Genomic DNA, 25,664 nt, shown 5'->3' with positions numbered 1-25,664 from the left:
ATCATGAATACTATCTTCTATCTAGTTCTACCAGTAGTAACCCAACACTCCTCTCCCAGACACTGAATAACATAGCTTAAAGACTAAAAGCAACACTGCTGTGGTGCTAATAATAACACTGTACTGTTTCTTACACTACAGATTTGAACCACAGGCCCTGTAGTGATGTACATAAACTGCTCTGCTAACAGAGCCTAAAAGACTACAAACATGCTTCATAAACAGGATACAAATACAAGCTGCAAAAATTTAATGAAAAGAGCTTCATTCAACTGAAACCATCAGAAAAGCATTCTGAATTGGTCAGAATACATAACCTATTAGTTTTGCATTATCAATAGATTCTACTTCTTTATTCTTTCAAAAAGATAAACACAAGATAGACTGAAGTTTCTGTTTTAAAATGAATTTGAAGTTTAGTTCAGCAGCTTATTTAAAGGTTCAGTTTCTTCCGGTATTTTCTTTTCTAATTTTTCCCCCTTTTCCTGTGCACCCTGACCACATATTTGAGAGGGGAAAATGAGACAGATCACTAACACCTTTTATTGTCCTATGTATATAACTGGGATCTTTTTAACAGACATCAAACTTCCAAAACTGAAATTGTTGTTAAAAGACAAGATACCAATCACTAGCAGGGCCACGGACTATTTTCTTTGTATGAAATCCTGTGGTGAAGAGAAATCTAGCAGCAAGCTGAATGCTAATCATAGTTATTTCTTCTGCTTCAGGCAACAGATGATCTTGTCCTAAAGAAAAATCAAAATACTCACATGTAGACAAAGTAAAAGCAATACACTTTTAACAACCTAAATGACTCCAGGTTAGTGTTTTGTCTGAAATTGTGTTCCAATATTAACAAGCAACTTGATCAAAACACCCTCTGGCTTCTATAATGTATAATTTCAAATGTCCACTTTGAAACCTGGAGGCTAACATATGTCTGATTTTTCAAAATTCAGTATCTCACCTTTGAGAAGTATCTTCAGCAGAGCAGCCAAAAACTTAGGAATTTTAATATGACTTAGCACATAAGCTGAGTAATAGCTGATAGTTTATCAAAGTATTTTTTGCTAAACAATCTGGTATGTTATCACTGATGAACAACTCAACAACAGAAAGATAGTATTCAAAGCAAAACGCACATTTTCACTGGCTAAACAAATTCCTGGCAACACAAATCATAACTTCCTGCAAGAAATTAATCCATAATTATTGCACTAATATACTAACCTGGAGGAGGATTTAAGTAGACACTATTACAAGTAAGCAACTTCTTTATGAACTGGAAATATTCTAGGCTGTACTGCATACGATTATGCATGAACTGCACGTTCTGCTTCCGTACACTTCGTTCAATGGCTGATGGCATTTTAATCTGATGGGGTTTAGTGGTGATAGCAAGTTCTGAAATATATTTTATTAGTTCATTGTCTTTGTCTATTGTGTCCATACGTTCATAAAAAAGAATATAAGCATTCCACCACCTCTTCTGGCGTCTGTAGGACATACGCTTCATCATGTGATCAAATACTTCTCCCATGTATTCTCCACCAAAACACTGATTTTTCATTTCTTCATCATCATCCATTTTACACTCTGTCACATCTCCATCATCAAATTTATACCACCGATTTTTCTCACCATCTCCACCATTCCTCTGGATAATGTAAGAGTAATAATGTCCACCACTGGCCTGGCCACTGTGTACAAGTACTCCAACAAGCCTGTATTTTGTGCTCCCAGAGTGTTCATTTTCAGACTGTTCATTTTGTATTATCTGATTTTCAGGATTTACATCATCTCCTTCCAATTTAGCTACACCTGCCACTGTGTAAGGCTCCATGTCCAGCTCTCGTGGAAATTCAAAATAATCATTGAACTTGATTGCACATTCCCTTTCCCAGTCATAATCAAATCGCTTCAACTGGATTGCAAGAACTGGAGGCAACTTCTTAATCAATAAGCGTTTCACTGTATCAACCTAAAAAAGGACATGAATAGTCATTAGCTCCTAAATTTCCATTCACATATTCTTACCAACAACTAAATTTGGTAATTACAGGGTAACGTTTTCCCTTGAACATGAACTAAGACTGAACTTGGTACAGCTATAACATCACAGTTGTACACAAATTTAATATATGAAGAAGTAAACATTACCTTTTTGTTGCATTTTTCACAATGATATGCATTTGCACCTTCCAATAAATCTCCTTTGACATACTGTTCCAAAGAATCAAGAAGGTTTTGGTGATTTCTTATATCTACATTCAGAGTTGTGAAGGATTCCTCGCATTCGTACCTACCAATGAAGAGACAGGTTTAACAGAAAGGTAGAAACGTGTTTTACAGCTGCTACACAGCACCTACTGCAAAAAAGTCTTAATCAGCATTTGATGTCAACTTCTGGCAAAAAATTGCAATCCTCCTACAATTACAGAACAGTATCTGCACTTGGTTTTTTTTTTTTTGATCTGCATGAACTATAGCTCACTTTTTACTTTTACTGTCAGGGATCAATTGATAAATACAAATTCTGTATCACACCTAAAGACAGCAGTTCAAAACAGGTTATTTAAAATATTTTTATTTTTCTTTCTGAAAAAACCTAAATAACGTCTTCATAAAATCACTTTCCATATTCACAACTGGCTTTGAATTATTGTGTTCTGCTAGGGCCTTCAGATTTCTCACAATGAAACAGCAATGCTTGAGAGACAACCAATTAAAATAAAAATTTCCAAGATGTCTATTTTTGGGGTTAACAGATAAAGAAGTGATGAACAAAATCTAAAAAGTTGCATCTAATTGAAAAATAAACGTGCAGGGGTTGTTTCTCTGATCTGCAATGAAGCATACAAAGGTGTTTATAATAGTGAATAAGTTAGTATTTTTTTAACATTTAAACCAGTAATATTTGTTCATCTATTAAATAACTTATAAATTTAGAAAGGCTGTTAATGTTGTATACCAATTTAAATTTATTATCAGTTCTATCCTTCCTAAATTACAACGAGGGTAACATTTTTATTAAGTAGAGCAATACAAATTCACAAGAGTTCCAAAAAGACAGACAATACTTTATAATATCAAGAATGAATGGTAACTCACATTGCTTCACAACTGTACCTTCCTTTAATTGCCCATTGCATGTAAAATTAAGTGCTTTCATTTTTATCTGGCAATATTTCAACTGACTTTTGGTAACACCTTGTAAGGCATGAAATTCAAGGCATTCCATTTACAAGTCCTTCTCATTCACATGTGAACTCAACTGAAGCTCAAGACTACAGTTTAAGTCAACGTGTTTTTTTCTTGTATCTTGTTAAATGAAGGATAACAATAAATGGCAAACTTTCACAATGAAGACAATTTGCAACAGAAACGTGCAGAGGGATCTGCATTGTTGAAGTATCATACATGATCTGAGAGATGTAGAAGAGTAAGAAGGCCAACTGATAGTGATACAAAATTTAACACAATAGTAACAGAGCCAACGTTTGAAAATGAACAAGTCCATCATTAGGCCATCTTTAATCTTGCACGCAATTTTAATTATCTAGCGCAAAGGGATACAGAGGATAAAGTTTAGAAAAGTACAAATGAACAATGCCTAGTTCTACTCCTTCACTGAGCATTTGTTACTGATCACCATAATCAAGATAGTGAGCTACAGCCTTTCATTCTGATTTGATATGGCTTTTTTTTAACATACCCTACCTGAAGCTGAATTTCAGTATTCACTTTTTAAGTTAATTAAAAATACAGCAGAAAACTCAAGAGAAAGATAAACTTTCTACATTGTTCTCCATCACTGCAGACAGAGAGAATATGAACGGAGTTTTACTCATTGGAATTAAAGACAAATGTTTGGATCAGTTCTATCCACACACTTTGGAACATAGCAACAGCTGTTGGCCATATCTTACAATGTTATACACTGCATTTGGTCCTAAGTTGTTTTCCCTTTTGACATGAAAAAGCTGCCTCTTCTGATCAATACACAATTCTTCACAAACAATCTGTTAAACAGAAGCAATAATAATCAAGTATTTCAAGGCACTTGAAGACACAGTAGTGTTAAGGCTGCAGAAAAAAGCAGATAGCAAATTCTTTCAGTATTTATAAACCCCACAAAAAGCCCACTCTAGACTCCTTAGTTCTTTTTATAGAGATATGAATACAGGTGGGTTTTTTCCTAAGAAGAATCTTAAACACTTACCGATGTGGGCATCCTTGACAAATCTTCTGATCAGCAAAGGACCCTCCTAAAACTTTACTCAACATTGCTGGATGGCCCAGAGCTTTTAAAGCTTCATCTAAACTGTCCACCAAGGAATTAAAAAATTCTAAAGCATCATGTTGCTCACGAAGATTTACAGGTTCACCCCAAAGTCTGAAAACGAAAGCAAATTTTTTAAAAATATTTTTTTTGCTTGTTCTAAGCAAAGTTTTTCTAAAAAAGTAGTATTCAGGCTATTAATCTCTCCTTACTACTGAGCAAAACCACTAATTGGTTTGTGATGTAGTGTACCAGCTGTTACTCTACCACTGACACATACTGTTAAGTAAAACAAACTTGTGTAAGACTTCATATTAAGTTCAAACTCTTAATATTAAGGTCAAGAGCTGATGGAATTCAAAACTATTTTGCTGTAAACTCTGGCTTATTAACAGACTTCTAAGGGATGGTGGAAAGGTATGGTAACAGATGCACGAAGTCTGCTAATTTACACTTAACATCAATATTATTTCTTCTGTTGTGATCACTACTGTTGCATTTCAGTGGTTCAGTGAATATACACCAGTAAGAAAGTTTTTGTTTACCTAAATTGTTTCCAAAACCCTCTTGGTACATAGTACTGTAGCCTGGAAGCTGCTAAATGACCAAAGATCACTTGGAGATGCCGCAGAACTCCAATATTGTACTCTTTTCTATCTTCTGTTTTACTCAGTGCTGGTTTGTCTTCATACTGATGTGGATAACCAAACACATCATCTCGTGGGTCAACATTGTTCTGAAAAGCAGAAGAAAATTTGTGCAATTAACTTTGATACTGAGTCCTGTCTCATAGCTGTGTCTTAACTAACTACATCTTGTAGCTAATTGTATCCCTTGTTTAATTTAACCATCTCAGGTGTTTCATATTCTCATCTTAAGGAAAAAACCACTGTCTTTGTATGCATTAATGGAGTCCTCATGGCAGAAGTGGTATATAGTGCTTTCAAGTACAAATCAATGAAGAAAGTGAGCAGGTCCTGCCACTTGGATCTTCTAAACTGCCTCATTGGCAGTGAACCTATTCAAGTAAGAAAGACTATGCCATTGTCCCCACTGCTGGCAGTGGACAGCAAACTGATTAGGAACTTAAATTTGTTATAAGCTTTTCATAGAAAAGATTTCTATTTTAAAGTTCTATGTAATTAAATATACCTCATTGTCCTGCTTTTCATCCCCAGACATGTCATCATCTACATCACTGCCTGTGCCTTCAATTGCAAGAATCCCATTCCTGATGGCTGGAATCATGTACAGCTGCTGAATTACAGAATTCATGTAACAAGTGGCACCAGCATTTTTTAGTCCCACAAATCCCTTCGGTGGTCGAGGACCAACAGGTGGCAGATATTCCCATTCTGTAAGAGCTTCACAAGCTAAAAGGAAACAGCAGTATATGATTAGGGAACTGTTTTGTTAAAAAAGAGCTAGACCATCAATGCAATACAAAGGGCAGTTTCATAAAATTAGTATTAATCTGTATCACACTGCTGTTTAATAGAACAAATATTCCACATGAAAACTTAATTGCCAAAATTAACCCAACTTTTCCAAATGATACTTCTATCTGTAATTTTAAGATTACTCCATTTTCTTTTACTGTACAACTAAAAAGGTGGCCAGATAAAAATTCAGTCTATTTACGTATCAAACATAAGTCTTCCCTCAATATCAGCAAGTTTCTCAGCTGAAGAATGCAGCTGAATGAACCCTGAACATATAAACAATTTATAGGCATTTTGCAAATTTGTAATCCTTTAAAAATTACAGTATTTCACTTCAGCCTCAGTTTTCCTTGCCAGGATGGGAAATGGTTTTAGACAATGTTATCTATATGACTTGAAAGATTTTTTTTTTCCTCCTGTGTCTCTTCCCATCTCTTCAGAGTACATTTATGATTACATTTCCTGTGTTAACCTGTTATTCTGTGTTTTTAACACAAAAAATTACAATGCAAAGGAAAATAAGAGAGAATGATTGTTTATAAGCAAGCTTTACTTGCAATATGAAACACAGCACATGTTATACACATATTCTCTCTTCTGCCTGATGTACCATGGAGATCAGGCTGCCTACTGTGCTTATCAAATATCTGAGTAGAAGGAATGCCTTAAAATTAGTCTGGTTGTTAAAAAAAATTAGTCTGTGCTAAGCCATACACTTCTTCCCAAGAGAAAAGGGTGAGAAAAAAGGAAAAAAAAAAGAGGTAGGGTGAAAACCATAAAGCTGCCCTGTTCATTTGTTCATTTGAGATGGAATCAAACAGGAAGACAACAAAAAGCTATCTCAAATGACTCACTGATACCACCAACTGGGCAGGTAGCACGGCCATTTTGAAAGGCAATGAACAATTCCCACTATGGGATGTTATTTCTAGTTGCTTATAGTTTTGCTAAAATGTACGTGTTTAAACATTCTGCTAAACCGCAGAAACAAAGAATGGTTTGGTTTGGAAGGGACCTAAAGATCACCCAGTTCCTACTCCCCTACATGGCAGGGACACCTCCCACTAGATCAGGTTGCTCACAGCCCCATCCAGCCTGGCCTTGAACACTGCCAGGGAGGGGGCAGCCACAGCTTCCCTTGGCAGTGTCTCACCACCCTCACAGAGAAGAATTTCTTCCTAATATCTAACTTAAGCCTACTCTCATTTTAAAATTGTTGCCTTTGTCCATTCACTACATGCTCTGACAAAATGCTTATCCTCATTTTTCTTATAAGCACTCTTTATACATTGACAAGCTGCTGTAAGATCTCACTGCAGCCTTGTCTTCTCCAGGATGAACACCACCAACAATCTCAGTCTTTCTTCCTATATTAGTTCAAGTTTGGTGTATGTTATCATCCATCTCCCACCCCCACCACCCTTTATTTTCCCATTTATATTACAGCCAAAATGGTTTAGCTGTTACATTTAGGGTAATATCCTCCTGCTCAGAAAATACCCTCCTGCTTGTCTATTTTTAAGGAAGTCTTACAGGCTCTTTATTGATAACAAAATCTGTGTTAAGTATGTGTTGCCTTACATTCTTGTGAAAATTAGTCCAAGTTTCATTTGGCTATTGGCTTTTGAAAAACTACTGGCTTTTAGTTTTTTGTAGGTTCTGCATTCTCCAATGAAAAGGAGGAAATCTTTAAGCACAAAGCTGTGCTGGAACAAGGCCAAAACTGAGATAATAAATGTTTGAGAAAGGACTACAATGAGCAGAGAATGAATGGAGAACGAAGAGGACAGTGGATCTATGTCTAGTCTTCTGACTATGAAGACAAATTAGGTGAGCAACCAAACTAAGCTGAAGATACCTTATGAGATTGGTTATGCAGTGCCTGAAATTACGAGACAAAAGTAGAAGATACAGACAGAATGACATTTTGGGGAGCTGGCAGTGACAAGAGATGAAGGCAGGAAGCAGTGAGACCATGTAAATGATTGAGGCTGGCACTTGTATACAATCATATAATACAAATCAGTACATCTATTGTATAAAGAAAAACAAACAAAGGCTTAACTAGCAAACTTTTCTAAACTTTTGATAGCCTGATTTTGCATTAAAAGTAGCCACAAATTAAAACCCCCAGCATTTAGTTCAGTTGATAATACAAACAAAATCTATATATAATATATACATTAAAAGTATAAAATAGATAATTAAAAATATTACATACTAGTGATTGCTGTACCTATGTAATACATTTCAGTCAAGGTGTCTACTATCTGTTTCAGATTTCGGACACATCCAACTGCTAGTGCAACTAGTAGCTCAAAGCCAGCATTAATAGTAGCTGGTGAACTACAGACTGGTATGGCCTGCTCAGCAGGCAATTCTCCATTTCTCATGTACTGTAGATAAACATTGGATGCTGGAAAGATGAAATCATCTATCAACTCCTGAAAGAAAAGAAAGAACAAAAAAAAAAGTAAGTAAATTTCCTGTGACCATAGAAATCCACACTAGCCTGTAACACAGTAAGAGTTACAATGTAAATGAACATCCAGAAGCAAGGGAACAATTAAAAATACCTCCAAGAGTTAGAATCGAGACCAACACCATCACCAGCTTTTAAATTTAGAACAGAAAAGCTCCATCCTAAAGTGGTTCCCTTCGTGCAAACCTAACCCTTGCTGCAAGTTAAAAATCATTTGTAATATTATTGATCAGTAAAAATTTTCTTAGGCCAAACTAGTATTATCTACTAAGCTCTTTATCAATTCATGCTGAAAACACCCCCACTGCTGCTGTGTAATATCAAAAGTAGAATGAACAGACATCTGATTAAAGAGAAGTTCAGACGCTGCACTTGATCAAATTTGCCCATAACCACTAATAGCACTAATTCATCAAAAACATGTCTACAATGCAGGGGTTCTGAAAGAAGGCATTCCCCTACAGACCTATCCTGTATCTAGCTCACTATCCTTGTGTCTTGGAGTCACAGCAGCTCCATATGCAATGGTTCTGAAGAATGAGAACGTTACATACCCTCATGAAAAGTGTAACTTTTTTAAAAAATAGTTTTAAAGAAGATATTAAATTTCAATTAGAAGCTGTTGTCAAACAGTTAAATTGAGACCTTTTACAGTTACAGACCACAATATGTGAAACTTCTTGTTGCTTATTTATAGTGAAAAAATTTTTATAAAACATACAGTAAGCTTGTACTTACTTTAATGAGATTAGCACCTCCTTTTTCACAACCAATATGGTATTTCTTCTCAGGTGTCTGGAATGCTAATAACTCTTTTGTTACTCCAAGGTGACCCTCTAAGATAGTTTCTTCAACACCTGTTTCCCCTGTTCTTTTTACTTCATCCTGCCATTTAAGAGAAATTTAGGATACTCTAGTTAATATACATTTCCAAGCTTAAAGCTGTATTTAAACTTAAGCAGCAAAAATTGATCCTAGAACTTACCCTAATCCTCTTTAGCCAGTCAATTTCATTATTGAGAAGAACTTCAGCATTGGGTACATTAATACTACTGTTGTAAGCATAGTTAAGAAGATGTCTTAAGAGAGTGAAGTAGTCTCCAGAATGCTTAGCTCTCTCTCTTGCAGTACTCTGCAATCCAAAACCAATGATATATAATTGACACACAGTTCTACTTATAGTGCAACAACATATTTTCACTAAAACTAGCAGTAAATATGAAAATAAGTGTAAGATAATTTTAGTTTTTTAGATTTTTACAACTGTATTTTAGTACCAATTCCTATACCTGAATAGGAAATAAATAGTTACGTGATCAGATGTTCAAGACAGCTATGAGCATCCAGAATTGAAAATCCCAGTAAAAGAAGGCAATAACTGTAAGTATCAATCTGACCTGCTAAGAATTTTTACTTGAAGGTTAGCATTCACTGAAGATTAAGTGCATATATTAAAGCTAATTGTTCAAGTTTTTATCAGAAAATGCAAAAAAATCCCTTTCCCTCTCATCTAGCTCAAATTTAAATGGATTGTGCTGCCTGCCTAGGTATCAAAGGAATCCATATTTAAGTGACAGATGCTAACAAAATTTGCCTTGTCTTGCAGACATTTTGTCTTATTACTTTTTACAGGAATTCACATTGTACTGAAGCATCTACCCCTAAAAACTTACCCCTAGAACAGTAAACAGCAGGGTAATGAAGAAAAGGAGAGGTCTCTGTCCCATGCAACACCTGGTAGCCATTAAAAAGAACTGCTCCTGTGCCATTTGACGAACAGTTCTGGAAACAGAAACATTAAATACAATCTCCCTATCCAAGCAGGATGTTAGAAATAAACAAACAAAAACATATTTATCTTACTTATATTTTGCTTATCTGCTTACTGCCATTTTCTAAAACTGTCAATAATGTAATAAATGGGAATACTTTAATTATTCACTACCCATCTAACTGTTTTTCTGTGTAGTGAAATTTTACACATTTCAAATTAAGCCCTAGTTGTGTCTGAAAAACAGAACTACACTAGTAGAACTGCTTTTATATATCACTACAGATGTTGCTAAGCATTTATGAAGTGATCAAAATTTATAATTAGTAAGCCCCAAGAAATGACAACTCTCTGAAAATTAAAATGGCTAGAATTAAAGGAAATTTTCCATCTAAGAACTTCATCTTAACCACTGGTATAATGTGGGAATGGATAATCTTAAGGGGAAAAAAAAATAAAGGCAAAGCCTATTCTTCCAAGTTGTAAGATTGTCTCAGTATTGTATTTTTTATAAAAACTTTTAAAAACAACTCTGCTTGAATTGAGAGAGAATACAAATGAATGCTGTGCTTTATGAAAGTATCTCAACATGTAACAAACTGAATTTTACAGTGCCTTTTTGGTGAGGATGTCATTGTTTTTTGCTCATGAGGGCACCGTGGCAAGCAGAGTTCTTCCACATGGAGTTAACTACGCTTTAAACATGCACAAGAATGGCCATGAGGTACAGAGATGCACCTATCTGAGCATCCCCTCTCTGGTTCCCATCTAGGAAAGCACACAAGAAGATGGAAACACACCGTGACAATTCTCCAGAATGTTCTCTCAGCTTCTAACAATTTGTGGTTCAGCAAGACTACCAAAGGCAGTAATTCATAGCCCTCACTGGACAAATTCATGAAAGAACCTCTCAAACTATTACTAAACTGAAGGTTTACACTGCTCAAATGTTAGGCTCAAGAAATTCTTATACAAAGGAAACACTGTTCTCTATTTATTCTCCCTTTGCTACTTCTGATTTTAAAGGTCCCTGTGGTGTTCTCCTCCCACAATCAATCTCTTCTCCAATGTGAACTGCCCCAAGCTATTGAGCTGTTCCTCAGATGGAAGTAATTTTGGAGCTTTGATCTCACTTGTCACCCTTCTCTGATCTCTCCAAGTTCCACAACATTGCTTTGAGCTGCAGAAATCTGTGGGGTGGAAGAAATCTGTTCTGTTTTTAGTAGTAATTGATATTTTATGGGATCTGATTGCTGATCTGATGTTTTCATAAAACTTTTCACAGAAAGAAGTTTCATCTTCTTTTAGGATGCAACTCTTCAACTGCTTTGAACCAATCATAGACACTCCTCAGGTTCATACACTTGAAGGTAGAACGAAATAAAGGTGGTATTTTCCTAAAGTGAGAAATGAGACTAAGGAAACACATACTTTCCACCATTACATCTCTAAGGAGTATGTAGGATCTGAATAAAAGTATTATTTTGGGGATGCTGTAACAATCTAAGAGCTCTTAAGGAACCACGGGAGAGGTGCAACTGCTTAAACACAGGCATCTGGTGCCATGTGGGACATCATGACAACAGTGTAGAGCTGTACGATAAATTCATGCTCACAAGGTGAAAAAGCCAGAGGGCAAATGCCTCCATGAGGTAAGTTTGAAGATGACACTAAAGTGGATGGGAGGGTTGATCTGCCTGAGGGTAGGAAGGCTCTACAGCAGGACCTGGACAGGCTGGATCAATGGGACGAGGTAACCAGTAGAATGTTTAATAAGGTCAAGAGCCAGGTCCTGCACTTCAGTCACAACAACTTCATGCAATCCTACAGGCTTGGGGAAGAGTGTCTGTAAAGCTGCTCAGAGGAAAAGGACCGGGGGGGCCTGGTCGACAGAGGCTGAATGGGAGCCAGCAGTGCGCCCAAGTGGCCAAGGCAGCCAACAGCATCCTGGCCTGCATCAGAAACAGTGTGGTCAGCAGGACTAGGGAAGTGATCCTGCCCTGTACTGGACACTTGCGAGGCTGCACCTCAAATCCTGTGTTCAAGTTTGGGCCTCTCACTACAAGGACATCTGAGTTGCTGGAGTGTCCACAGAAGGACAAGCAAGCTGGTGAAGGGTCTAAAGTACAAATCTTATGAGAAGCAGCTGAGTGAACCAGGATTGTTTAGTCTGGAGAAGAGAAGGCTGATGGGAGACCTTATTTTTCTCTACAACTACCTGAAAGGAGGTTGCAGTGAGGTGGATGTTGGCCTCTTTTCCCAAGTAACCAGTGACAGGATGAGAGGAAATGTTGCACCAGAGGAGGTTCAGATTAGACTTTAGGAAAAATTTCTTTACTGAAACAGTGGTCAGCCATTGAAACAGGGTGACCAGGGCAGTGGTGGAGTCACTATCCCTGGAGGTGTTCAAAGAACATGTAGACGTGGCACTCCAGGAAAATGGTTTAGTTGGCACGCCGGTGTTGTGTTGAAAGTTGGACTTCATGATCTTAGAGGTCTTTTCCAACCTTCACGATTCTGTGATTCTAAGGCAGGCAACCTTAATCCCCCCCTGTTGATAGCTCCAGGATACAAATTTCTGTTAAGTTAACGTAAGTCAGTCTCTTCAATAGGTGTAAGTGCATTGCTTCATACAAGCAGTCAGGATTTTTATAGGCTAAATGTGTATGACTACGGAACACTTTGAAGCCACCAGTGGAATATCTCTGGTTTCCAGGGCTGTTTAAGGACTGCTTAGCTGTTGACTAGGCCAGTGTTGCACTCAGGGACCACCACTATAAAATCAATTATCTCAGGGAGTTAGAACTGCTCTAGTACTTAGTATTAAACATTTCACATTCTGTTTCTCTATTTATAGGCAGCATGGTTTGCTATGAGAAAACAGCAGAAGTTCCATAAAATCTAAGTCTCTGAAAGAAGCAAACAAAACCCATCAGTCCATCTTATCTTTTCCAGAAACAGATATCTGTGGTATCTGAATTTGATCATCTTCCTTGTATTTTATGATGCACCAAAAGCGTCTTGTCACACGCTTATTTTTGCTCACATTGTTCTCTGATTGAGGATAGGATATTAGAAAACAATAGCTGAAAATGGAAAGATATTCAGAGTTCTGTCTGGTATTTGCTAACCTTTCTCTGTGCTGCAAACCCTTATTTGTTTGCACATTAATTCACAAGAACTGTTAGTTCTTCTTTTAGCCTTCATTTTCAAAGCAGTCTTCTACTTTCACTTGTGTTTCTGCTATTCTAAGTGTCATGCAATCACGAAAAGTTGCATTCTACATGAGATCACCATACACATCACAAGATTTACAATGTATGGAAGAAAAAGAGCTCAATGGTTAGCTTTGTGTACTTACCCTATCTGGTGGAGAAACAGAAGAGAGACAAGGAACTGAACAACAGCCCACTTGGGCTAAGAGAAGCCATTTAATATCCCTTAATAATCCCTTAATTCTGACAAGAGACAACTAATAACAAACAAACCTTATCCAGTACTACTCCTATTTTTAAAGTGCAAAAAGATAACCTACCTTGGGAATTAAGCCACTGCTGTTCAGACATGGGATGACATGCCAACAACGTGGAAAGAGAAGCCCTAGCTTCTCTGAGGACATAACTAGTTTCTTCCAGTATTTTAGGAAAAAAGTACAACAGTCAACTATTCACTTGGCATAATGGTATGAAATAGTTGGGATTCAAATTCAGTCAAAGATTAAATAAAAAAAGAGTAACCACTGGAAGAAATTGGCAAAACCATGACAGATATTCCCATCTGTGAAGCAAGACTAGGTTTTGCTAAAAAAGGCATTCTACCTCCATCACAAACTGTGTTAGATGGAACTTAGGCAACGAAATACAGAGACTAACTTTTTGTAAGACTCACAGATTTAGAAGTTCCTGTTTCAAACTGATAGTTCATTTCCTTAAGAAAATACCATCAGAACAGAAAAATCCTCACAAAGACCATCTACAGTTTTCAAAGACTAAAGGAGTAGTAACAAGTCTTGACATCAAACACTAACTGAAATACAAACAAATGCTGGGGAACACTTGAAAGATGTCATTTAAATTCCAAACACAATGCCAGGAAGTCAGATAGCTACAGAGAAATTTATAGTAGAAATTATCAGCCTTCTCTTACATTTGTACAATTAAGATCATGTCACAAATGTCAAATGTGACAAAAAATGTCACGAATCTGATAAACTTTAAGACCCACATTAAAAAAATATCAAAGGATGGAGCAGCACTGATGCTAGCCCATGCTATTCAGCTGTACCGGCACTCCAAATTTGACGTGGCCAACATACATTTAATATCAAAATTGGAACTTGATATCAACTGTTGATAGCTTTAAAAATAAGATTCAGTGTTTTCTTACTCATCAGCCTTGAAAGTTACCAAAAATAGTGAAAGACAGCTTGTTTCATTTAATGTGTAAAATTGCAATATATATTTGTTAGCATGTTTTGTTAAACTTCCCTAGCTTTAGTGATAATAACAAGCTTCAGTGAAGCTAAAAATTTCAACACCCTATACCACAGGTTGTAGACTAATAAAGCTTATGGGATGCTGAAAATAATGCTATATATTTCATATAATATAAAAATATTTCATAATTTCAGATGGGCTAAAAGTCACAAGAAACACATCAGAGTGATGCTGTATTGTGTAATTGCTGTCTATGCAGATCTGCAGGAAGAGCCTGAGGATAAGAAGCCCTGAACTCTGTTGTCAGGCCTCCAGGGCAACCAAACCACATTGCTCTTGGCAGATCCTGCTGGTTTTCCCTGTCCATCCATCTCTCAGCAGTGCAAAGGATTCCTCCAAGACTGCTCTACTGCACTGAGTGACAGCTCCAGTGTGACAGCTCTACATCAAACATGTAAGCTACATGAAGGGTCACGAGTGTACCAGTAAAATTCAAGAAAACCAGATGATGAAATCTTACCTCCTTCTTCAGCTCCTAGTACTGTTATCTTGCCTTTACTTACCAGAAACTGCTCTAGTACCTAATTTAAATATTCTGATGTTGCAAGTATTCAAATAATTTATTAAAATCACAAAGTACCTATGATTTTATTCTAATTAAGTTGTTACAAATCCACCATTAGCCCATTATCAGGCTTGACAATATTCTTCTTACAAAGAAGATGGGACCACTTTCAGATAGGTGTCCAAATTACTGAGTTACATTGTTAAACAATAAATTAAGACAACTGCAGAAAAAAAATCACTAAGAAGAAGTCACTGCTCTGTGTTTAGGCTTTATAATACTTCTGAACTGTAAAATAATACAGAAAATTATAAAAAAAAAAAAAAAAAAGCACCACCAAAACTTACTTGCTGTGGCAATGCAATAGCAAATCAATGATAAACGTCTGCCAGGCCTTTTCTTTACTGAGTGCATCCAATGCAGTTGGAATCAATGCAAAACACAGGGTCATCACCTCCAGTGCTTCACAGCAAACTTGTTCATCTTCCATGTCTGGTTCATTTCCTGCATTTGTCTGTGAAAATAAAGAAGAGACCACAAAGTGGGTACAGAAAAAAAGCCCTGAGAAACCCAACTGGCTCCACAGTATATACAATAAATACAAACACAAACCACAAATTCGTATCCCGAGTCATGATCAGTGCCAAGTATTTTGTGCACTCCACTCAGAGGTGAGTCAGAGCACTACATAGGATGATCTAAACTTTCAGTGCTGTGCTTGTCAAAGGAAGACTCCAAGCACGAATTTAAGGAGCTGAAGTTAAATAGGACACTTGTAGGTAAAAGTTACAAAGTAGGCAAGCAGTACTGCTGGTCATTTGTATTTGGGTTTTGTTGTTTGTTCTTTCAATTTTTAAGATATTTTTCTTTACTACTCAAAACCTGGTGTTTAAGGCTTTGGAAAGTTACTACTTAAACAGAGAGAGACTACAATGCTGTATAATTCAAGAAGTCCAGTTTTACATAGCTCTGATACAGTTTATTTCACCAAAAGCTTCTTTATACTGCTAGAATCTATTTAGCAGTTTTTCAGAATCTAAGACAAAGCTAATTAGCTTGAAGAAATTCTGAACAATGTGAGAAGGCTTCAGTCTTAATTCATCAGTAATCATGGCTTCATGTTAGCAACATTAAACAGAGGCATAAAATAGGTATTTGCTTTATATATGGAAAGGTATCAAGACTAAGTAGGCAGAAAGAAGGGATTACAATGCAGAAGAGATAACTAATTGCAAACAGCAGCAGCAGAGGACAAAGTATGTCTCAGTCTGCCAACAGACATTCTTTTGTTTTTGCGAAACAGCTAAAAATCAGACAGAGTCACTACCACAGCAGTGGGGGGATGTGGTAATTCTGACACATCTGAAGATATGAAAGTAAAAGCAGAACTGCTTTCAACAAGCTCAGGGCTGCACCTGTTCTGCACTGACACCCTTTTCAGAAAATAAAAGTTATTTCTGCATGGCAGCAGGGATTTAATAAAAAGACGCTGTCTTTTTATACTCAATGAGTTACTTCCCTCCACCATCAGCACCAAGAGCAGATGGGTCTGTACATGCAGCAGGTGGATGAGCTAATAAGGAAATGGGAGTTTGACATTACTAGAAGCCACATAGTCTTCAACAACCAGAATTTTTTGAGGGAGGAGGCAGAACAGACTCCATAGAAATTATGCTCTTAAAATCATTCATCTTGACTTAAAAGTTCAATCAAATTCACCAGTTAAGTTCAGAAGCTGCTTAAAGTGCTCACAGAATTCTTCCAGAAGTCAGACTTGATGGGACCACTCTGAAATGCCTCTCAAAAACCCATTTACTATAGTTGCCTTAGATGTTTTTAGGAATGCTGACATTTCATTCCTGGTTACACAATAATCAGTCTCCCCCTGTTCTTTAACATTTAATGATAAATCCCACAAACTCAGCAAAATGCTTCTATGACCTTCAAGTTAAAAGTCTAAGGCTTAGTGCTCAGCTTAGGAAAGTGAAAGCTTTTTCCTTAAAATACATTTTCCTCTAAGCCAGTGTCTGTCAGTCACTGGTATACTTAATCTTAATAAAATTACCGTAAATTACTTCCTCTCATCTACAACCAAACACAAGTCTCTTAATTTAAGAATTTGTCTTTTCTTGCATCACATTTCTCTATTTCTGTGATCTGTTCCTCTCTGTTAATGTTATTTTAACTATGTGTACTTTATTCCCTTCTTACTTCAGCAATTTATTCCTCTTTTTAGTTTCTAATTTTCCCTTCAATTATTTCCCTTTTGCCTACCATAAAACAAATGCAGCTGCCATTAATTACAAATGTCCATGTAAGACTCAACAAGAATAATAATAAAAAAGTTAAAAAACAAAAAAAACTTTGAATGAGCTAGTAATGCACAGCTGAAATTTCACCTATTTTAAAACTTCAATTTTTAAAGTACTTTTACAGAAATTAACTGCACAAATTTCACCCACAGAAATGTCAGAGAAGAGTATTTAGGTATACTTTAATTTAGAGGTATTCTCTCTAGTGCATGGCTGCTCTTAAAATGCATCCTCATGTGCCTGGACTGAACCACATTTTATATGCATGTTTATGACCTAAAATACAATATATATATAACAAAATATAACAAAAAAGCCCATACTTATTTCATGAAGAAGTCATTCTCAAAGCAACAGAAGCAGATGCCATTATACTGCTACATAAACTAAATGGAAAGGTGTTGCAATTTGCTGAAATAAATATTCTTCCTCTAACAGACCATCTAAGTGCAACAGCTAATACACCAAGAATAAAATCTCCCTATATTTTCATTTTCCTTTTTCTCTCAGGCATGTACTGATGAGTACTTAACTTGATTTTATAAGAAGAATGAGAGATGTTTAGAGAATATAAAAATAATTTTTAGATCACCAGCAAAATACATACTACAATTTCCTGTAACTGTAAGGAATGTGCATTAAGCATGAGGTGTGGGGATAACATACTAATATATAAGCCCCGGCTCCAAGTTATTCTCCTAAACCACATGTGAAACCATGAAGATATTTTATATAATAAAAGGAAAAAAGACATACAGGAATAGCAATTATTTCATTTTACCAGTGTTTCAATATTCAGTCTCTGCACCTTATTATCAACAACAGAGATGGGTTGCTGAGAGATGTAAAACTGAATTGGAGACTTGGCTGTAGTGACCATGACACTGTAGAATTCAAGATCCTTAGGGCAGTGAGAAAAGTGCAAAGTTAACTGATGGCACTTGATTTTACAAGGTCAGATTTTGGTCTTTTCAAGGATCTATTTGGTAAGGTAGAACAGGACAAAGCCATGGGTGGGAAGGCAGACCAGGAAAGCTGGTCCATATTCAAGGACCACCTCCTTCATACCCAGGACCAATGTGTCCCAATAAAGAGGAAGGCAGGCAGGAGTGCCAGGAGGCTTGTTCCAATGCCTCACCACTCTTCCAGTGAAAAAACTTTTCCTGGTATCTAATTTGAACCTCCCCTGGGTCAACTTGAACCTATTACCTCTTTCCCTACTGTTAGTCACTAGAGAGAAGAGGCCAACACCCACCTCACTACAACCTCCTTTCAGGTAGCTGTAGAGAGCAGCAAGGTCTCCCCTCAACCTCTTCTCCAGGCTGAACAGCCCCAGCTCCCTCAGCTTCTCCTCGTAAGACCTGTTCTCCAGGCCCCTAACCAGCCTGGCTGCCCCTCTCTGTACCCTCTCCAGAACCTCAATGTTCTTCCTATACTGGTGCCCAAAACTGAACACAGTGCTCGAGCTGCAGCTTGCCAAAGCTGAGTACAAGGATAAGATCACCTCCCTGACCCTGCTAGTCACACTTCCTGATGCAGGCCAGGATGCTGTTTGTCTTCTTGGCAACCTGGGCACACTGCTGGCTCATGTTCAGCCAGCTATCAGCACCCCCAGGCCCCTCCCTCCTGGCAAGCTCACCAGCTACTCCCAAATCCCTCAGGATGCCATCCAGAGGGAGCCTGACAGCCTCAAGAAATGGGTGAAGTGCAAGGTTCTGTACCTGGGTCGAGGCAATCCCATTCATAAACACAGGCTGGGAGGAGAAAAGACTGAGGACAGCCCATAGGAGGACTTGGGGGTGGGTGTTGGTTGACCAGAAGCTCAACATGAGCTGTCAATATGTGCTTGCAGCCCAGAAAGCCAACTGTGTCCTGGGCTGCATTAAAAGAAGCACAGACAGCTCTTGTGAGACCCCACTTTGACTATTATGTCCAATTCTGGAGTCCCCAACACAAGAAGGACACAGAGCTCCTTGAACATGTTCAGAAGAGAGCCACAAAAATGGTAAGAAGGCTGAAGCACCTCCCCTGTGAAGACAGGCTGAGGAAGTTGGGGTTATTCAGCCTAGAAAAGAGAAGGCTCTGATGTGACCATATAGTGGCTTCCCAATATCTGAAGGGGGCCTGCAAGAAAGCTGGGGTAGGGCTTTTTGCACAAGTGTATATCAAGAGGAGAAGGGGCAATGGTTTAAAACATGAAAGAGGGGAGATTCAAGTTAAACCTTAGGAAAAAATTTTCATGTGGGAGTGGTAAGACACTGGAGCAGGTTGCCCAGGGAAGTTGTGGATGTCCCTTCCCTGGAAGTGTTCAAGGCCAGGCTGGACGGGGCCTTGAGCAACCTGATCTAGGGGTAGATGTCCCTGTCCATGGCAGGGGACTTGGAACTGTATGATCTTTAAGGTCACTTCCAACTTTAGCCATTCCATGATTGTTGAAGTGACACCAGATTCAAGTTACAATTAAACAGTTACCGAGAAAAGGAATTTGGAATGGAAAATTAAGCTGCTGTGTGACAACTGACATATAATAGACTCCAAGATACATTACCACCAAGGTACCTACCTAAAAGCTCATCACACTCTATGCTTGAACAGCTTGACACTGTCCCTTTTTTGAACAAAGGAATGGTTACAGAGAAAAAGAGTTGCTTAGGAATTCTTACCTTTTCATAGATTTTACTAATTTCCTCATTTGAGCTGAAAACCAGTTGAACTGACCCACAACCTGATGCCCAAACAATTTTTTGTACTGCCCTAATAACACAGATATCAGGGATGTATTTTGAAGCCTGAAAAAAGGAGAAAAAAAACCAAAAGCAACATTAAGATGCACTTTCAAATAACAATTGACTCTAAATTCTCACAGATGTATTTTACATAAAGTTTAAAATTTAAAACTTAACAAAGAATTTTTCCTCAAACAGAAAAAAAATTTTGTACCTTGAACATAATTTGTACTTCACTTCTACAAAATTTCATTTTTTTAGTAGCAAGTAACATGTATGTTAGATACATTACAAAATCTTAAATTGTAATGCTTGATTAATACGAGTCTCCCAAAAAGGACAAAGGAACAGTCAAAAACTTTTCTTCATAACTCCCCTCAAAAGATGTTTTTACTGTGGAAGGAATTTAATTAAATTTGATTTCAAATAATTGATTTTACACATACAATCACCTATGGATGCAATACCATCACTAATGGAAGGCAGATGGTTCAGTTCTGCAATCAAGTACATTGTACTTTTTATTAGACACTGTTCTTTGTTCACAAGACACAGTGTACCTTTTAACATTAAGATGATAATGCATCTTTTATTCTGATAGCTCAGAAATGCTTTGGAGTTAGCTTTGCAGAGATTCTGTACAGTATAGAAAAACTACATCTACTGCTTCCACACTGTAAATATAGAGGGATTCCAACTGACCATGGAAGAGGACGCTGCAGTAGGTCAGATTTTAGCTTCTGCTGAATTCAGAAGAATTCACTGATGTATTAACTAATAAGAATTATAATTTCAAATTCAAATAAGGTTTAGTCATACCATACAGGTAAGACTATTACATATGCAAAGCACACTGTTTAACCCTACGGAGTGCCACAGTCTAATTTCCACTTGTATCATTAATGCATTTTCAATATATAAACTGGCAACAGTTTAAGACTTTTAACTTCCAGCATTTAAAACTCACACTCAAAATTAAAAACCTCCCTCCCCTTTTCTATGTTCTGAAAATTCTCTGGAGAATGCTACTCAGAAGCCAAACCATAAAAGATGAAAAAAAGAAGTATAAAAAAAAAAATTCTCAAAATATCCATTAACTTCAGGAAATCTATTACATCAAACTGCTGGAGTTCAGCTAAGAGTAACAATATTCATAATCCATTAAAGAGCTTGTAAAGAACATGTCTAGTATGCTTCAGCCTCTATATGCTGCTAAAACACTGAATTTCATAATTGCATATGGAAACAATTCATTATATATTTTAATTAGCTAACAGTTTATGAATCATATGAACATTACTTAAAAGGTTAAATGACATTTAGAAGGAAAATCCATGTCTAACAAAGCAGTAAATTTAAGGATAAAAAAAAAGACACTACAGGAAAAAAAGGTGACACAAAGAAATTCACTAACCTCATCAGATATTTGCTGTGCAAGACGTATTGCTACATTTCTTAGCATGCATTCTGAGGTTGGATTAGGAATGTTTTGCAGGGCATTTTGTAGCACCACTGCCTGGTCATGTGTAGCCTGGTTTATCTGGAAGAAAGTATTTCTTACACTTAATTTTTACATGGGAAAAAAAGCAAGAAGATACTAAAACCTAAAGGAAAACTACTTCCAGAAACTGCAAACACCAAGAAAAATAAGAACCCTAATTTTCAAAATAAATACCATCCCATCTGAAGACACTGCATGCTACAGTGGACAATTACAGAGTACAAGTAGCTAAGAGGAGAGACACATGCTCAAAACTGCTTAGGTTTGGGTATTTGTTTATTGATCAGGTTATTTCAAGTTAAGAGAATGTTTATTATTACAATGCCTCCTTTCCTTTCTGCTGATATAGCAAAGAAAGGGAAACAATGAATCTCCCTCTGGATTAGCTAACAGTGTGCAGACAGAATATGGTTGCAGTGTTCATTATACGTATGTACTTATTAAACATTTGAGTTAGAGCATTATTTAAGAATTCTGTTCTGAATTATTACTCCTGCTCTTTATCATACTTTCACTACAGAAAGAGCTGCTAGACAAGTTTTCATCTTTTCTGCATTGGTTTGAACAGAGTTCCTTCTCTTTGGGCTGACAGAGCTCCATAGTTTTGTCAGTTCAAATCTGAAATGGTTCTTCCCTACTCATAGACAGACTTACTTGAAAAGACCACGTGATGTGGTTACAAGTTAAAACTTCTTGTACAAAAGCATTTCTTTATTTTCTACTATAATTTCATCAAAATAAAAGCCTTTCTCAAATGTTGCTCAGAAGACACATTGAAGTTATTCTGTTAAACCTGGCACTGGTGTTCATATCCTTTGGCTTGGTCAGTCTGATTCAGGCAGCTAGATAACAGAACTCCCACTGAAGATTAATAGACTTTACACAGTCAATTAGGTATTGGAAGCTAAATGATCAAATACCAGGGGGGAAATCAGAAGCTATGTACCATAATACTATGTTTAATAACATTATTGATTCAACTTTCTGTGAAAGCAAGGGAAGATAAATTTAAAAGGTCCTAGTGCCAGCAGCTGAAGGGTAACTGTAACACTCTAGACAGAACCTTTGTTTCCTTGTTCTCTTAATACTAATGGAAAGCAAAGGTAGAAAGTTATGCTACAGTATTTACACTACAGATGAGACAGATTAAAGGTATTTACAAATTTCACCTCGATTCTAAGCTGTAAGCTTACTGGTGCTGCAGCAATAAGAAGTATCGAAACCAAAGTCCTTCAGACTGGATGATGATGACAGAAATAATCATGTTTTTTTCCAACAGATGTTAATAATCAAATTAGATATTTGCAGCACTAAACACTGAATATCATCAGTCACAAACAAATGCTACTACCTTTGAAGCAGTCAGCATGTACCTGTTTCAAACAGTACTTCTACACTCAACTGGTGTTATCTGAGTTCCAAAATGCCTTTTGAGTAACACTAAGAAACTGAGGCATTAAAATTTACCTAATTTAAACAGACAGGGACAGGTAGCAAGTATGTTTTCTCTAAGATGTTTCTATTATATTTTAGCATGAGATATGAAAAGGGATCCTTCACCTCTTTGTAATCATCAGGAGTTTAAATTTCTTTGAAAAAAAATGATTTGGGTATCTTGCAACAGCAAACCAGAGCAGATGTTTATTTTTCAGATTTAGGAGCAATGTACTTCTCTGCTTTAAAGACAGATCTTAGTAAATATTCCAGAAGAAAGTGCTCTGAAGTGAGACCCCTCTATTATTTAGTTATTATTCTTTAGTATACATTAATAGTTCAAGCCACTATTTGGGATGGAACCTCACCAAAAAAAAGCTGGAACATCTAGAAGCAAATGTCAAAGGACAGCAGCAAATTCTACTTTTTGGACTTTGTACTACACACCTACTGAAAGTGGGAAGAAATAAAATCTTGACCCACAATGTGTTTCTCCAGATGTCAAAAACCTAACTAGACATATTAACCATGTATAAAATCTGCTACTATAGAAAACTGAGATCACATGTCAGAACACTTGTTTTACACTTTCCAACTCTGAGAAATCCTAGGACAACTTTAGCTACCAACACTGAACTTTTCAATGTACCTAGCTATTATCTCCAAGATTTTTCTACAAGAAATGGACAAAGTCAGGAAACTAGCAAGCCAATGACTTATTTTTGTGTTGAGGGTCAGAATTCACATGTATGGGATAGATGTACTTGAAAATGGAAAGCTACCTGAACTGACAACCATGCAAACAACAGAAAATCATATACAGAGAAGCAGGTCTCACATCTAACTTTTCTACAGTCAGAAACAGTATTCAGGTTTTTTTACAACTGTCAGATCATTATCTGAAACACCATGAGTTCTTGACATGCAACTCACAGAAAGAAACTGGCAATGGAGAGTAGCTAGATTTTGCTACAGACAATATAAAAAACAGAGTACATTGGTATTTGTAGCAAAGAAGATTTATATTACCGGTGAAACTGTACTTGTGCCTTCCACAACTGGCTGACAAGCCTCTGCCACAGCTCGAACATGGCCATATCCAATTGCTGTTAGCAATAATTTGGCTATTTTTAGAGCGTTAAGGTAGGCACCCCTTCGAGTTTCCATATCTGCATTTGGCAGGAAGTTATTTCTAGTCAGCATGCTCAGTACAAGAGGTAAACCACCACTTTTTAAGAAGTTGTATTGGAAGTCACTGGCATCTTCTCCCAGAGGTGCGCTGGCAGGCATTAGCAAGGCATAAACTACCTGTAGAACAAAACGCAGAATTAACTCACAGAAATGCACTAGCTTGAATATAGATGATTGAAGATGAGACTATGCTAGAATACTACTAAAGCAATGCTTTGACAGCATTGCCATGCACCATTTCATTCCAGTATATTAAATATTTTCAGTTGTTGATTTCAAACCAGAATTTGATCTTACTCTTCTGTAATGTTACAGAACAGACTGCCAAGGAGGGGTTTCTGTAGGTTTTTAAAAAACAGGCAAAGCATAACAAACCTCTGTTAGATACAGCACTTGTGAGGCAGAAGGACCGAAGAACAGAGAATCAAGGGAGGGACTAAGGCTGCTTTCCCCAAGCTTTGCATGATCTAAACAAATAGCTCTTAGTTTCTCAACTGTAGTATTATCTGCAACAAAAATACAACTTATAAACATTTTGAAACAAAACTACTCCAGAACAGTGCAGTCATTTTTACAATTATACATCTGAAAAAATTTAAGTGTAACAGAAAAGCTGCAAAAAATGTAACTGACAGACAAGATGAGACTATGAATTGTTCGGCAATTTGTCAGCCTAAAAGTGATCCTGTTAAAAAAAGTGCTACAAAATCACTTCAGATTACAACACTTCTCATTTTCACTGCAATAAACTGTACTGACTCCTAGTACCAACTGCAAACTATTCAACTTTTTTTGACAGACTGGAAACAACTATTTAGGAAATACATACAAGCCTAATTAGGATGATAGCAATGAAGAAAGTACCAATAAATTACAAGAAAGTGGAAAATATTCCCTTATCTTCACTGTTATATAAGAACAGGAGAGAAATTATTATACAGGATATTACAAAACAAAACAAAAAAACAGGGTAAAATTAAGGTTTACCTGGTGGCATGAGCTTCATAAGAACACGTGCTCCATCTCTGAGAGGTGGCATATTTAGGCTACTGCCCAAGTCTGCTACTTGCCAAAGAAAAGAGATGTACCGAGGATGCAGAGACATGATCTTAAAATAAGCAAATTAAAATAACCCATAAAAATCATTAGTTAAAGACAAAGTATAGGGAAAAAACACTTTTAAACAGTTAATTTCTGAATATGCTTACCACTCCGGGCAAACAGCTTTCAACTTCAGGGTTTGGACCATCACTGTAGTGATTGCCATGGTTGCCCGGAGAACCAGTTGAGGAGTCAGAAGAACTATCTGGACTTGAGGGCATATTAGAATTTATCTGTGTAAGCTTAGCTGTAATTAGCTGAAAAACACAATCATAGTTTTAATACTATGCAAAAATGAAGATTCTTTACTAAATAAGCATGTGATACAATGGAAATGGCATAATACAAAGAGGAGGAATGGAACTATTTCACAAGAGTAAGTCATCCTACGCATGGTATTTTTCAAGCCTTTACAAAA

At 36.8% G+C, this 25,664-nt stretch overlaps 1 protein-coding gene across 3 annotated transcripts in view; it reads right to left on the bottom strand.

Annotated features, from left to right (window-relative positions):
* USP9X (ubiquitin specific peptidase 9 X-linked) overlaps positions 1-25,664 on the bottom strand; it is a 100,705-nt gene that overhangs the window by 14,243 nt on the left and 60,798 nt on the right. Inside the window, exons 20-36 of one of the 3 annotated variants that reach the window (XM_071751106.1) lie at positions 25,354-25,503; positions 25,133-25,253; positions 24,521-24,651; positions 23,984-24,262; positions 21,434-21,559; positions 19,957-20,082; positions 15,329-15,495; positions 9,883-9,991; positions 9,195-9,341; positions 8,948-9,094; positions 7,949-8,171; positions 5,438-5,658; positions 4,831-5,021; positions 4,226-4,399; positions 2,164-2,305; positions 1,234-1,984; positions 626-749 (exon numbers count right to left, since the gene is read on the bottom strand). In XM_071751106.1, the coding sequence (XP_071607207.1) occupies positions 626-749; positions 1,234-1,984; positions 2,164-2,305; positions 4,226-4,399; positions 4,831-5,021; positions 5,438-5,658; positions 7,949-8,171; positions 8,948-9,094; positions 9,195-9,341; positions 9,883-9,991; positions 15,329-15,495; positions 19,957-20,082; positions 21,434-21,559; positions 23,984-24,262; positions 24,521-24,651; positions 25,133-25,253; positions 25,354-25,503 (3,329 nt within the window). The remainder of the gene's footprint in view (positions 1-625; positions 750-1,233; positions 1,985-2,163; positions 2,306-4,225; positions 4,400-4,830; positions 5,022-5,437; positions 5,659-7,948; positions 8,172-8,947; positions 9,095-9,194; positions 9,342-9,882; positions 9,992-15,328; positions 15,496-19,956; positions 20,083-21,433; positions 21,560-23,983; positions 24,263-24,520; positions 24,652-25,132; positions 25,254-25,353; positions 25,504-25,664) is intronic. The other 2 variants (XM_071751117.1, XR_011727218.1) reach the window with 2 other exon arrangements.

The sequence above is a fragment of the Heliangelus exortis genome, chromosome 1, assembly GCF_036169615.1.
Source record: "Heliangelus exortis chromosome 1, bHelExo1.hap1, whole genome shotgun sequence".
NCBI lineage: Eukaryota > Metazoa > Chordata > Aves > Apodiformes > Trochilidae > Heliangelus > Heliangelus exortis.
The sequence above is the reverse complement of the archived record's forward strand: the minus strand, read 5'-3'. Positions and strand labels throughout refer to the sequence as shown.